The sequence below is a fragment of the Lampetra fluviatilis genome, chromosome 43 (genome assembly GCF_964198595.1).
Source record: "Lampetra fluviatilis chromosome 43, kcLamFluv1.1, whole genome shotgun sequence".
Lineage (NCBI taxonomy): Eukaryota > Metazoa > Chordata > Hyperoartia > Petromyzontiformes > Petromyzontidae > Lampetra > Lampetra fluviatilis.
Window position 1 is genome coordinate 431340 of NC_136317.1, and position 15082 is coordinate 446421.

General features: G+C 48.4%; 1 protein-coding gene across 5 annotated transcripts in view; it reads left to right on the forward strand.

Moving 5' to 3' along the window:
* LOC144946969 (mitogen-activated protein kinase kinase kinase kinase 4-like) overlaps positions 1 to 15082 on the forward strand; it is a 105175-nt gene that overhangs the window by 59459 nt on the left and 30634 nt on the right. For all 5 annotated transcript variants that reach the window (XM_078876037.1, XM_078876038.1, XM_078876040.1 and 2 more), the window contains exons 4-10: positions 3691 to 3816; positions 5308 to 5418; positions 7684 to 7774; positions 9559 to 9689; positions 10818 to 10872; positions 13724 to 13802; positions 14635 to 14810. In XM_078876037.1, the coding sequence (XP_078732163.1) occupies positions 3691 to 3816; positions 5308 to 5418; positions 7684 to 7774; positions 9559 to 9689; positions 10818 to 10872; positions 13724 to 13802; positions 14635 to 14810 (769 nt within the window). The remainder of the gene's footprint in view (positions 1 to 3690; positions 3817 to 5307; positions 5419 to 7683; positions 7775 to 9558; positions 9690 to 10817; positions 10873 to 13723; positions 13803 to 14634; positions 14811 to 15082) is intronic.

Genomic DNA, 15082 nt, shown 5'->3' on the forward strand with positions numbered 1-15082 from the left:
GGAAAGGGTTGATTGGTTGGGGCGTGGGGCTGATTGGAATGTAGATGAAATGAGAAGCGGTATGAAAATTTGGGAACGCTACCCAATTTTTCAACGACCAAGCACATAGGGCCTTGAACGAGTCCTGCTCTGATATCGCACAAGGGAGGTCTGGCTCGCAAAGCTCGCGCTCGCCTCATCACCTCCTCCGAGGATCTGCTCTTGATCAAGTCCAGGTTTGACCCCCATATGTCAAAAAACAAGTTGCCTGCGTTTAGCGAGTTCCATTGTGTCGGGGACAAAGCCACCACACAAAACGATTGCCTAAAAGGGCAAAACTGAAATTGCTACAGCATGTGCGTTTGATTTTGGCAAACGCCGACGAGCAGAAATGCGTGTCAGAAAAGGGATGAAAATAAATGCTTGCCTCAGCAACTGAATAGTGCCTTGGACAGGCAAGAGGGATTTCTTCACATACAGCAGGATTAGTTCTGCGTTGTCTCTCCTCGTGGCTGTGCTTCCAGGAAGCAAGGGAGTGCTTCCTGGAATGGAGTAGAGCAGTGCCTTGCTGCTGACGCGATGCCGGTTGTGAAGGTCAGGCTGGATACAGGATTAAAATCCTATCGCGTGAACGAGAGCGACGCTCTACGGCAGCGACAAGTCGCAAGACTCGGCCCGGTGGAGGAATCGACCGCCTTGCACTCGGTGCGGTTGTTCCGGATATTTAAATAATTGTTGAATTCTCACCCCTGGTTTTGTTTGATCCTGTTATGCAGCATTTTAGAGCCTCAGGGCGCAAAATAAAATGTAAACCGAGGTGATTGGTAGCGATGACACGAGCGGTTCAGAATGGGAGTTGGGTAATGCATATTCGAGTTTCTCTGAAAACATCTCGCTAGTCCGTCAAGTGGTAATGCAGTACAGATGTGCAGGCTCTGGATTCTCACCGTTAACGGTTTATGTTTTGTTGTGCCATTACCAACATTGTAAAAACACACGGATAATAAAATAATAATAATTTCCAGCCCTTTGTCAATCCACTGCTGGGTAAAGGCCTCCCAATTCTAGGTCCGTCATGGTTTTTTTTTATCATTCACCATGCTTGTCGGTGCACGTTGCTGAAGGGCATGGTGCCAGGCTGGATCGGATATCACTCGCACCATACATCGGCATACAGTGCTCATCGGAGATGCGGAGGAAGGGCAACAAACTATACATTAAAAGCAGTCCCGAAGAAATGAGTTTCAATCGAGATTAACAAACACACGGCTCCAGTGGCTTCTTCATATCAAAAGGAAGAGCGTTCCAGACGGCCGCAGAAGCGCATCTGAAAGCGCACAATGCGGTGACCGTCTTTGTTCGATGGTCAGCCAAAAGCTCCTGCTGTGAGGATGACCGAAGTTTGTGTGATGATGGTTTAAGCTTCCTGACGAGAACAGCAGCGAGGTGTTGTTGTTTATTTGTGGCAAGCACTTTGTGTGTGATGAGTGCGACCTTACAACGCATTCGTTCGGCATCCGGACGCCAATGCAGCTCGGCAAGCGCTGGATGGATATGGTCTGATCCTGCAGCACCCGTCACGACACGTGCCAAACAATATTGAGCCGCTTTAATATTATTGCCGCACCACCGTGTTGGCCATGTCACGCCTCATTCGTGGTCTGTGTCGTAGAGCCCTGATATGGAAATTGCAGGACCTGACCACGTTTTGCACTTGGCGATCAAACGACATATTCTGGTTGAGTGGTGCCGTGGCTCTTCAGACGAGGTAGAGATGTTTGTCACTGCCCCGAACCCGGGGAAGCCGCATCCGGAATAATTTGTACGTCCCTCTTCACTGACTGACGTTGGCCGTGGCTGACAATCGAAAACGCAGCGTGCAGAAAGCAACTGCTACACTGGCGAAAAGAGTCGGCAGGCTGAGAGCGGGCGTCATGTGCTCGCATTCCTGCCTCTGGAGGAGACTATTATTTCAATCCCGACGACCGAGACGGTGATTTGAGTTGAGGTTCAAGAGAGAGATGACCGGTCCCTGTGTGGCAGGGCTGCCAATGCAACAGACACACAAGTGAATAAGTAACATCAACTTGATTATCTTTGATGGCTGTCTGTCGTTGCTGCATGATTAGGGCTTTTATCTTCAGGAGATGTATTTCTTGTTTTATATCTGTTTATGTGACGGGCTTCCTGCACGTGGCTTGGTATGGTCATTTTGCCAATAAATGTGCTGTGGGTTTTTTCTAATTGTTGTTTGCAAAAAATGTCGAATTAGTATTTTTTTAACCACCTCATGAAAGTTCTCTCTAATTAGTGAACCCTCCCCAGCACCACCACACCAAGAGCAAAATCCGCCGGTGATAACCACAGCACACGAGCAAGATTTATTTCCCCTTGAGTGTTTGTACTGACGCGATGGAATCTGTTGGCATTAAAAAAATCCAAATGGAAACAACCAAAAGACCGCTGCCAGTGTTCGCACTATTATTGTCCCCCCTAAACAGGAAAGGCCCAGCCTGTCGGGCCATGGTGGCGTGTTTGGTAAAAAAAAATTATCTGACGAGTGACCTACACGATCTGGAAAATTGGGTTTATTAAATGCACGTTTCTACCCCATGTAGTGACATTAAAATCGAACAAAAGCAGGGAGGTGGACGGGTGCCTTAAGGGCTCGGAGATGCCGAGTCAGCACTGCTGAGATCCTGGGTATAAATCAACTTTGTTTTTTCTGGTTTTTGTTGCCAGCATCCACAGTTGTGGTCCATATTAATGTATTGTAGCAAACCTTTAGGCTGCCTGGGATGAAACTGGGCACTTTAAGTGTAGCAAGTTTACGGTACGCACACTTGGTCACCAAAGACTGCATAAACAATATATACAATGCGGTGAGTCCTCGCTTAACTCGTGTTCAGACACCTGATTAGCATGGTTGGTTATGTACAGTGCGAAAGAAGTTCTACATACACAACACTTTCACTATAACGTCCTTCCATTTGCGAACGCTTGTCGTAACGCGGAACACGCACCGCTACTCCACGTGACGCAACCGTCAAAACGCGGTTTCTGAGCGGTCGTCGACGAGCTACTTGGGCTGTGCGGCTGGGCGGCACGGTGATCAAGTGCACGCAATGAAACAGGGACGTGGCGGCGTCGCCTCCGTCGCGTGTCCCGCCGTCTTGCTGCGTGTGTGTGTGCGCACATTGTATCGCGCCAAATTTTATCGTTAGATTTCTATGGGGAAATAGTTTTTGCATTCCGCGACACTTTTGAGGAATGCATCTCCCGCGTTAAGAGGACGTGCGGGATTCAATTGGGATTTTTAATTAATTCCGCAAAAGTCTTAGCACTGAGCATTACAAAATAAATAAATATTTTTTTACTGCCATGCGAAGTGCAACACCTCCAGTGTGGATAAGCGGTCACTTGCAGGGGATGTCAGGAGTAGTTCTGCTATATCACGTTCCACGGGCCATTTTCTTACCCGACGGGTTATGCAGTGCTCTCGGAGAGTTTTGAATGTACACGTATTCTCACGTTGCGATGCCGATAGCATCATTGCATAATAAATTGGGAATAAGACGATGAGACCTGCGGTTTTTTAATATCACGCAGAGTAACTGCAAACCGGGGCGTCGGTTGTCGCGACGCCGTGCTGTGCCGCCGTGACGTGCGCCTCTCGCCTCGTCGTGTGATTTGTGTTGCTGCTCGCGGCAGGACGAGGAGGAGGAGATCAAGCTGGAGATCAACATGCTGAAGAAGTACTCGCACCACCGCAACATCGCCACCTACTACGGGGCCTTCATCAAGAAGAGCCCTCCGGGGCACGATGACCAGCTCTGGGTGAGGTGGTGTGCAGCCTGGCGCCTGTTTAGCGCTGGCGGGGAACGCCGAGGTCCAAAGCATTGAGGGGGGTGGTGAGGGGTGGGGGAGACCTTTCCCAGAAAACAGTTTTCATCTTGTAGACGCACACCTCACCTGTGTCTCGATCTGTTGTTCTACAACAGTTTGGAGCTTTGTTTATGCGTCAACAATCGGTGTGGTGGAGTAGTGTGGGTACACCCACGTCTTCCAAGATGTTTAGCCAAGGTAAAAAACACCTTATTCATACTGCCGAGTGGACAGACAGGGAGGTGTTTAACACTTTCCCCTTGTATCGGCTGCTTCGATGGGGTATTGAACTGGTCACTATTGCAGGTCCAGTGTATTAACCGTGAAACCACCAAAGTATCTTATTACTCCTCAATAAACTAAAATTGTCTTTTTTTTTTACCAGGTAAGGCACACTGAGCTAAATAGCTCATTTTCAGAAGCGTCCTGGCCACAAATCATAGCCCAGCGAAGTGGCTTATCACGTGGAAATGTACAGCAGCCAAATACTCTAAAAGTATGTTGATTCAAAATCTGGAGGGAAAAACCAGAGGTAAAATTCACGCGACCACTGGGAGAACATGCAAACTTCAAATATACAGGTGTCTAGGGTGGGGATCAAACCTCTACTACCTGCTGTATACCAGGCGAGGTATTTAACGTCTCGCCACCACGGTGCTTTGACAAAGCTTTAGTCTGGTGTCGGGTAGCCCGCAACATGCAATCGACGGTGTTGCTGCACAAGAAGTGTTTGTTTTGGGTTGCATTTCGCTTAAAGACATAATAATACAACCATCGACTCAATGCTCATAGTAAAGTATGTTGTATGCACACTGCTGACCAAGCGAGCGGTTGTGATTGATGTCCCATAAACGTTACGTTGTCGTGCACAAATGCAAAACACTCGCCACGAACACCATCTTGGCACAATGGTCTAGCTCGCCATATCAAGTCGTGCAATAGCCATTTGGATAGGCCAAGAAGAAAGGCCACTGCCCAAAGCATTAGCATGTGTGTATATATATTATATTTTAAAAATAAGAAACTCTATGAAATTGGCAATTTCACAAAACATCATTCCTACGATGTAACCTTTTCACATAACGCCACAGTGTGTTTGACAAAAGGTGGAGAACTGTTTTTAATTATGCACGACAAGTTAATGTTCTAGGATACTGCGGGGGTTGATATTGAGATATCGTAGTTTATTCTTTTTTGCTTTAATTCGCTCCTGGTTCAGATGGGGGCTGCCCTCGGTCACGTGGAGCCTCGGCTTTCTCCGGCCTCCCAATGCCACCGATCGCCGAGTCAATCTTAACGATGAGCAACTCCCGTTTGGGGAGTCGAGGGTTGTCGGGGCCTTCCGCCACCTGCATGTAACCCGTTTCTAACCGCCCGCACAGAGCGCGTGCGTGCGTGTGTGAGGTTCACTCTTGTCTTTTGCCGATTTTCGGTGGCCCTTAGCTGGTGATGGAGTTCTGCGGCGCGGGCTCTGTGACCGACCTGGTGAAGAACACAAAGGGCAACTCGCTCAAGGAGGACTGGATCGCCTACATCTGCAGAGAGATCCTGCGGGTAACAGCAGCAAGCACGGTGCCACCCACTGAAGTTTCCCCCCCCAGAGATGGAACTCTTAGTGCCATATTGTTCAGTATCAGAATATTTGTTTATCCTGCAGGAGGAGGAATCCGATGAGCTATAAAGCTCTTTTTCACAGATGTCTAGTAGAGGCACGGGGTCAGAACGTTACAACAACAAACCATAAACAAACACGACAGGAGTGCAAAGTATAGGAAAGGTAAACAAATAACTAAAAAATATATACAAGTAAAACTAAATTACTTCTCTTACAAGGTAAAGCCCACTGAGACATTAACTTACATTTCAGAAGCGATCTGGCCACAAATGATAGCTCAACAAAGTGGATTATCGTGTGGAAATTCTAAATCTGGAGGTAAAAACCGGAGGACCCGGAGGAAAGGAAAAAATTCACGAGACCACGTGGTGAACATGCAAATTCCATATATACAAACGTCAGGTTCGTCATGGAACCCCTGACCTCCTGTATACCGGGCGATGTTCGTCACGACTCTGCTACAGCTCGTCCTCTCACGTGACTTGGCTCGGTCTTGGGCCGCTCATGTTGGTTTCAAACACGCACGATCAACTCGGCCATGGGGTGGCTTAGGCTCGGCTCACGGAAATTCTGAGCGTGGCTGGGACTTTGCGGAGTGTCGGCTCAAGTTAAGCACGGCTTTGAGCCGGCTCGCTTCAGAATACCGAATAAGAATCTTTAATTAAAATCTTGGAAGAATCCGATCTATGAAGCTCTTTTTTACAGATGTCCAGCAGGGGAGGGTCCGCAAGTTACTTTCAGAGCCAAGCCGTGACTAAGAACATGGGCCCTTGTGCCCATAGGTTGGCGCATCGAGCCTACCAGACCAACTTAAATATGTCTATGAAACGCTGATAGCCCCACCCCCCGCGGTTTTTCTGTCCCGGACTCGTGTTCTTACCACAACAACAATAATAATAAAATAGAAGATTGACCTTCGTGCCCAATATGCGCCTCTCCGCCGGGTTTGAGACCAAGTTCTCACTGAGTCTCACTTCCCTCTGTTGTCTCTCGAGAGGTCGTCACGGAAATCCAGCACGCACCCCCAACGCTTTCCGCTTGACCGCGTTAAAAACTGAATGCCCCTTGGTACAAAGTTAATGCATCCTTCAAGGACCGCTGCTTCGTCTTGTCATCATCGGTGATTAGTTTGTTGTCCTTCCCCCGGAACCTGATTAACACCGTTGTCTACGTATGGTGCTAAAGAAGTTCAATGTACATCACCACCATCTGCTTTTAGGTTTTCTCCTTGTTATGCACTTGACATGTCTTTCAAGCACCACTCTCGCAATCCCTCACGGACACCATCTGGCTTTGGGTCTTCCCTTTGGTCACAAACCTCTGGGTGCCACTCCAGTGCCTGTCTCCGTAACCTGCCCTCCTCCATCCTGCACACATGTCCTACCCATGTTAATAACAAGTTGGGTGTGTTAGCACATTGGCAATATTACACAGCCCCTTTTTGGCAATTCTGCGCACTCCGAGCAGCGCTCGGGATAATTGACCGCTGCGCTGTGGTGCTCCGGGTTCTCAATCATCCCTCATGGCCCCTATATCGGCCTTTCGTCATCCGTAGACAACATTCGTCATGATGAGCCCTCTCCTTCCAGCAGCCCGTTATGTTGACCATACATATTTACAAAGACTTTATTTAAAGCCAGATTAAAGTCTATTTTGTAATTAAAATACATTTTATGCTCGATGACAAATACTTTTGTCGGCAGGGTAATCCATTTACAGATACCCCACTAATATATAATGATCTTCTTCCATCCGAACAGGTGATTGCATTATCATTGGATTATTGTTTCAGTGGAGCATGGACCGTCCTGTATAAATATGTAAACCTTACAGTTATTCTACTCATTACTTCCCTCCACATTTAAAAACATGCGTTTTAGAATATTTTAGGCAGCAATAAATGTCCACATGATTAGCCACTTCTTGAGCTGTCATTTGTGGCCAGGTCACTTCTAAAAAAGAGCTATACAGCTCGGTGGACCTTACCTGGTAAAATGAAAAAATAGTTTTAATATTTACGACCTCTTGACGATCAAGACTAATTATCAAATCCAAAAAATCTAAAAGATACTGCTTTCTTTCCGCACAAATCGCAAATCCACTCGCACTGCACGTGACGAATTTTCGCAACGTTCGACTGCGCTCCCCGACCTCGCCAGTTCACCGGCGGCGTGGCTGTGTGTGCGTGCGTCTCGACTGTGCAGGGCCTGTCCCACCTGCACGCCCACCGGGTCATCCACCGCGACATCAAGGGACAGAACGTGCTGCTCACCGAGAATGCCGAAGTCAAACTGGGTGAGCCCCCCCCCCCCACTACCCACTCGCTCGCCACCCCTGGCCCGTAGCTGTGGCTTGCTTCTGGCGGGATTTGCTGTTGCTATTTGCCCGTCGCATTCAACGTTTGCTGCCGTTGAAGTTTGCTGTTGAGGGCGGTCGGTTTAACATTCCCGTCGCTTCGAATTTTCCCAAGGCGGATTGATATCTGGAGTTGTTGATTAACATTATTAAATAATGAACCATAAACCTTGGCTTGTTTGTTACATTTCCGTGCGGCGTTCTTTAAGTGCACCTTATTGAACATTGCCGCAGAGTACGAGGTGTGTTTTTAGCAACGTATTGATTCCTGACGGGCCCATTATTTCATCCGAAGAAAATTGATGAGCAATGGGAACAAATGCAAGCGTACATACGCATTACAAACAGGATGACAGTATAACCAAATGGTGGGCGTTCACAAACACCATTTCGCTATTGCCACACAAAGACAAACATCCCCCATATAGACTTACCAGACTGTTGTGTCTAGTGCTGTTCGCGAGTGCCTAATGAAGGCCAACACGGCGCACGAGGAGGGTGGTTGGCCAACACTACTCCCAGCTGCCTTTGTCTCCCCAGTAGCGATATTTACACACCACACCAGGTACTCATTTGAGGCTGAGTCGACCTGGTGGAGGCACAGGACCCATTCGGTTAATCGTCACCGGTGTTGGTCGTGAGCGGGAATCTAACCCGGCGTGCTGGATTGATAGCGCAGCGTGCTAACCACTGCACGACCACTCCTCACACACACACACATCCCCATTGACATGCACATGTGAACTTGTTCCCTTACACGAACTTAGGATGAGCAGCGTCATTGAATCGGCCTTGGAAGCCTCGCGTGAGCATCACAATGCGGGAAAGTGATCACTTGCCACTGATATTTTACATTGTTATAAATTGAACCCATGTGACTGGAATTGTGGTGTCCGTAGGCAAACCACTGCACCACCACTTCTCGTACAATAATGCACAACAAAGACAATTTACTCGGTCTGCATGCCGAACAAGCACTTGTCAGGGCTGGCGAGGCATAGGAGTTGGTGAGCGCACACCAACTCGTGCACAATTTCCGCTGCGGGTGCACCCACACGAGGACGTAAACTCAGAAGGTCACCACCGCGTACGTTTAGGCCTGTGCGGCCTGGTTTTTTCCGTGTTGTATTTTTACACGGAGTGGCACTTAGGCCGCTCGAGGGATGTGACATTTTGCCATCCCAGCAAATAAAGCCCCGCACTTGAAAATGAGTGAGTGAGCGAGTGAGGGAGCGTCTGCCAGGGGATTGCTGACACAGCCGGTCGTGTCTTCTTTAATACGTACACATACCGTCTGCGCCACGCAGAAGTCGCAGAGTCCCCGATAATTAACTCGCCCGAGAGCCTGAACAGCTGTGACCACCAACGCTGCCTGCGCTCCACCCATACTTTACCGGCGAAACGTCGCAGGACTTGAATTGTAAACGTTGTGGGTTTACTCTCCAACACACTGGTGTGCTGAACTTGTAACTAATTGCCATGTTTTATTTACGTGACAAACCTTACTAATTGGGTGTGTCGGGTGGTGATGAGTTTAACGACATTCATGCGATCAAACCCAATAAAAACCTGTTATGGATAATATTGGTTGCGAAAGCCTACTACGACATGTTAAACTGACTTTACCCTCACCTTCATCTCCACCCCCACTCTATCCCTCTCTCGGCCTCTCTTCCCACGCTGCCACCTCCGCCACCCCCCTTGTATCCCTCTTCCTCGCTCAGTCGATTTTGGCGTGAGCGCTCAGCTGGACCGCACGGTCGGCCGCAGGAACACGTTCATCGGGACGCCCTACTGGATGGCGCCCGAGGTGATCGCCTGCGACGAGAACCCGGACGCCACCTACGACTACAGAGTACGTCGTGCAACCAACTGAACGATGCCCCCGTGGTGTTTTGTTTGGTGGTGGGATATTCACCTGGCTGGTGGTGGGGGCGGGTAATCGATGGTCTGTGTTTACACCTATCTATCCCTTAACACATGGCACTCAACGTCCGATGCTTTAACACGTGCTGATTCGGTAGTGGTCCGTGTCCTTTGCTTTAACAAATGCGTATCAGTAATGGATTCTTGATTTCTGGTTATTTTTGTGTTTAGTTTGTTGTCCTTCCCCCGCACTTCCGATTAGCACGGTTGGCTACGTAAGCTGCAAAATAAGTTCTACATACATACCAATCATTGCTTTGTTATCCTCTTGTATCAGTGTGGGTTTTCTCCAGCTTCTCAAGTTTCTTTCCCCGTGCCAAACACTCATCGATGGAATTGGCCAAATATCCCAATGTTGGACACTTCTTTCAAAAGAATCCTAACACAGGCGGTCCCCACCTTTACGACGTTAGAACGCGTTCCTGAAAACCCCGTCATAAATCCGATCATTGTAAATCGGACCACTGTTTTCCCATAGGCAGTAGAAACATCACTTGCCGATGTGTTTTTTCTTTTTATCGGCCGTGTCTAACAGAGTTTAAGAGGTAAACATCCTCAGCAACACTTGAGAATAACAAAAGCTCCACGCCAAGTCACGTCGGAAACCAGACTGACTATTCAAATGTGTTCTGAGTCGTGTTGGTTGACGCGTCGTAAATCAAGTTTCCGCATCGTAAATCTATCCATGGTGACGTTAAATAAGCGTCGTAAATGTGGATCGTCGTAAACTGGAGACCGCCTGTCTTCAGTGATGGTTTAATGTATACTTAAAATCTAATATTATGAATTGCCTATCGATTACATTGGCGACCGGTGGTTGTCAATGCCCTGTTCTTTGACGTGATCCTCATTGGAAGTCCGTTCCACATCTTTAATATACTGTTCGCTACAGCACACTCGGCTTTTGGCGCATGTGAACCGGAGCACTCGGATATGTTCTTTCACAAGATTGCCGAGTTTGCATTGCGCATAATTAACGAGCGTGCGGTGGTGTCGGTGTAAGTGTCTCGGTTTCGCATCGCCGATTAATCTCCTTGTGCCGATGTCTCTGCCGCAGAGCGATTTGTGGTCCCTCGGAGTCACCGCGATAGAGATGGCAGAAGGCGCCCCACGTGAGTAAATCGCCAACATCTGAACACCTCCCATAAAAAAAAGTTGTGATTTACAACCAATTTTATCCCTAATGTTCTTTCGGTGTCATGCCTGCCAAGAGAGAGTGTCCATTGGATCTCTGGCAGAGCAGTGCAACCCTTTGTTTTTGGGGAACGGATCACAGAAGTGTGTTTAACAGAGCTACCTCTGAATTCCCATCAAGTGACCTCTGCTGCAGACAATGAGGGGGGCAGCGTTTTTCTGTCTGCTCTAGCAAAGAGCAGTTTTCATCAAATGACAGGCAAACTGAACAGTTGGACCTAAGTGCAGAACCAAATTGTCACCTGATGGTTATTTGGTGAAGTAATTTATGGCCAGGTTGTGACCATCAAATCCTCCATACACTTTAGAAACCTGGTTATGCACCGAGCACTGAAACCCAGATTCGAACCTAGGATCTTGGAGGTGCCAGCTCTGCACTCTGACCTCAAACACCAGTAGAAGGGAAGAGGTTGATGCCCTTGAGTAGAGCAATTGACAGCCGAGACCAAGTTGATACCTTGCTTTTCTTGCACTTAGTGTCACGGTGTGACCTCTGTGATAAACCATTTGTGCCAAGTCGGGTTCATGCAGCACACTCTCCACTGCCCACAACTGGTTGTCCCTTCTCTACGAGTGGCTTCATAGGCCATAATACTGGCCTGTCACATACCTTAAGCATAGCTTTGTCTCGCTTCCCATTCTGCCTTGCAGCCGCCTACCACCTCGGTAACAAGTAATCGTATTTAAATGTGCTCCCAAGCCCCTCAACGTGCCATGTCCATTCTCTTTGTACAGCGTCTTGAGATGCGGGTTGCAAATAGACGTTTTATAAATCGACAGTGTGCCATAAGTCTGTGCCATTCCGTGCCGAAAGTGCCTTTTCTGGGCTATCTGTGGCACGTTTATCTCTTCACTCAAGCCCTGGTCCAGCCACACTGTTCGCAAAGAACGCACCCGACGCAACTGGCGTTCCAGGCTTGTGTTTTAGTCGCTGGTATTTCCCACGCGGTTCGACACGGCGTCGGTCCTACTGTGTGCGTGTCAGTGCTGCGATGTGAAGGCTCTTTATTCCCACGTGTCCAGTGATTTTCTTTTCATGTGGCCGTGTCCGTGCACATGTCTGTAATTTAGATGTCACTCAACCAGACACAGCTGGCGCTCACATGTTTAAGCTGTAGTCATTGCTCGTACAAATGTAACCAAGCTAAAGTGCACTTTGTCAAAACACAAAATAGACCTATTAACAGACCAAGCAACAACTAAACAGTAATAGTTGTTTTTTGTTGTTTTGCATTAAGCTAGTGATACTTTAGGACTTCAATCTTGATTTGAAGCTTTCGTGACTGCAGGACTTATTCTGCAGCTTTCAATGGAAGTCGATTGTGCATTGTTCTGCCTCGTGACATGGTCAGCAGCGAGACGCAAGGGCGCAGAGAGCGACGCTAAATGATGAAAACTCGGCCAGAAACACCAATAATATAATTGCCCCCTTTGTGTCGGCGTTTTGTTTGGGGGGGTGGGGGGAACCGCCGACCCTCTGAGATTGCTTTTCGAGTAGAGTTGCGCTTTGGGTTTTGTTAGAAAACAGTAATTCGAGAGAAAGAAAAAAACCTCCACGTGGCTGGAATGAATTTGAGCCACCTGGCTACGTGTGATGTTGTCCAACGGACTTGAAGTAACCGGCCGACCTGGGTTGACGTCGTGGGACCTGTGTCCAGGGTCAACTGCTGGAAGGGCCCAGCTGTTTGACCGACGACGTATTTTTTCGGCCTCGTTACAATGACGTCTCTAATTCGATAATATCAGCCATGTGTGTCGTGTCATTGTTTCCAGCGCCAGGCGAGCTGTTAAATACACCACACACCGCTTATGCGTGCGTGTTTTATAGAGTGGAGTAATGCACAGCAGAAATCTTCAAGCGTTCTGGAAGGCACATCTTTATTGACCGTGAATAAATCTCTACACAGGGCCAGAATAGGCACAGTGTGGTCTGCTCTTGAAAATAAGAGGATATGATACGGCTTGCACAACGCACAAAGATTCCCACGTTTATCCTTCTGAACCGTGGGGCAAGCGAGCAATTACTAAAACTGACACTGCACCCACAGACACACCCAGACAACCAGTAAAAAGACCCACACACGTCCAACAACAACGGCCACCATTCACCACTAATTGGTGGGAACGTCCCCATGGCGTTTGTGCCAGGCTAGGTGCACTTTGAGGCTACATTAAGTTTTTAAGACTTGCTGGCAGGAGGTGATGGGACAGAACCAGGTGCCGTGGGTTTCCTGACTGAGATGACTGGCAGATGCACCACCACCTGTGCCTCTTACTGTGCCAACTTGGTCTATTTTAGCTGAGTGGCGCTCGGCTCGTTGTTGTGAGCGTCACTCCTCTGGAGGGCGACTGCCTCAAACTGCCCAGTAGCGTCCTTCACGAGCCTCCTCCTCCACAGAGGCAGATCTTGACACACATCATAATGAGAATTTGTATTTGTCCTGGAGGAATCCGATGAGCTGTGAAACTCTTTTTCACAGATGTTCACAATACAAAAAATGATGGTGCAAAATAGAGAAGGTAATCCAGTCGCTAAATTATCTAAGTACAAAATTACACAAGTACATTCATTACTGCCGATTTTTCAGTAGTAACTGCAAGCTTGAGCAAGGCAGCAATACAACAACAGTCCCAGACCACACCAAGACAATGCACAGTCTCTCAATAAAATTGCACACACACCCTGACCTACTCCCACACAGCAATGGTGCGAGGTGAGCGCGCCTCTCATGGTTCATCGGTGTGCGCGCCGTGCGTTGTGTGCTGCAGCCTTGTGCGACATGCACCCAATGAGGGCTCTCTTCCTGATCCCACGGAACCCGCCGCCCAGGCTCAAATCCAAGAAGTGGTGAGTGCTGCCGATGCTGCCGCTGATGGAGAAAAGATTGACGATTGCAAAGTGGCCGAATGCTTCCTTAATGTGCGGAATGTCTCGTCAGCCAGGAATCGATTGTTCTCCCTTTACAATTCTAAGGGCATTTTATGGGGAGTGGTTTCATTTGTCTATAAAACTAGAAAAAATAATATTTTTACTATAAACGATTAAATCAATTTTTTTATTTTACCAGGCAAGGCCCACTGAGCTATATAGCTATTTTTCAGAAGCGACCTGGCTATGACAAACGATAACCCAATGAAGTGCCTTATGTTGAAATTTATAGCAGCCAAAGGTTCTAAACGAATGTTTCTAAATGTGGAGGGAAAACCCAGAGAACCTCATGAAAAATCTACGCGGCCACCGGAAGAGCATTCAATCTCCAAATGTACAGGCGTCAGGGGTCTGGATTGAACCCACGAGCTTTTGCATACTAGGCGAGGTAGTTAACACCTCGCTACCGTGGCCCCCTCGTCAGGTTACATTGGTTTGACACTGATGGTTGGGTGGAGTTGATTTAGCTGGGGTGGTTTCTTGACTAGTTGGGTTGTTTTTGTTGTAGCTGTTGGTGGAGCTGCGCTATTTGTGCCGGCATGTTAAAGCTATTGGTTGAGCTGGGCTGGTTGAATTGCACCTTGCAGTGTGTTGCATTCATTGTCTGGGATTGGGTCTGGTCCAGTTGGTGGTTGAGGCCATTATTGTTTAGCTTAGCTCGGGTTCTTGTCGAGCTAACTTGGGTTGGCTCGGGTTGCTTCTCTGCCTCGGTCCTTCGTGCCGAACCTGGGCTCCGCCCCGACTCGCGCAGGTCCAAGCGCTTCTTGAGTTTCGCGGAGAGCTGCCTGGTGAAGAACTACCTGCAGCGCCTGCCGACCGAGCAGCTGCTGAAGCACCCCTTCATCCGCGAGCAGCCCAACGAGCGGCAGGTCCGCATCCAGCTCAAGGACCACATCGACCGCACGCGCAAGAAGCGCGGGGAGAAAGGTGCGTCCCACGGCGGCGTGAGCCAGTCGCACAAAGCAACGCCTGCAGATGCACGCGACTGGTAGCTCGGAGGTCAAAGCGCCGAGCTGGAATCCTGGGGGTTGAGATCCTGTATTTTAATACAGGCAGCAGCCGCCTGTGATTGAACCGGATACTCTGTGTAGATGATCTCAGCCTGGCCACCGCTAACTTCACAAATAAACCACCAGTTGATTTGGATGAATTCCAGCACGAATAATTTGGGTGCGTTTGGAATAAATTCCAGCTCCAAA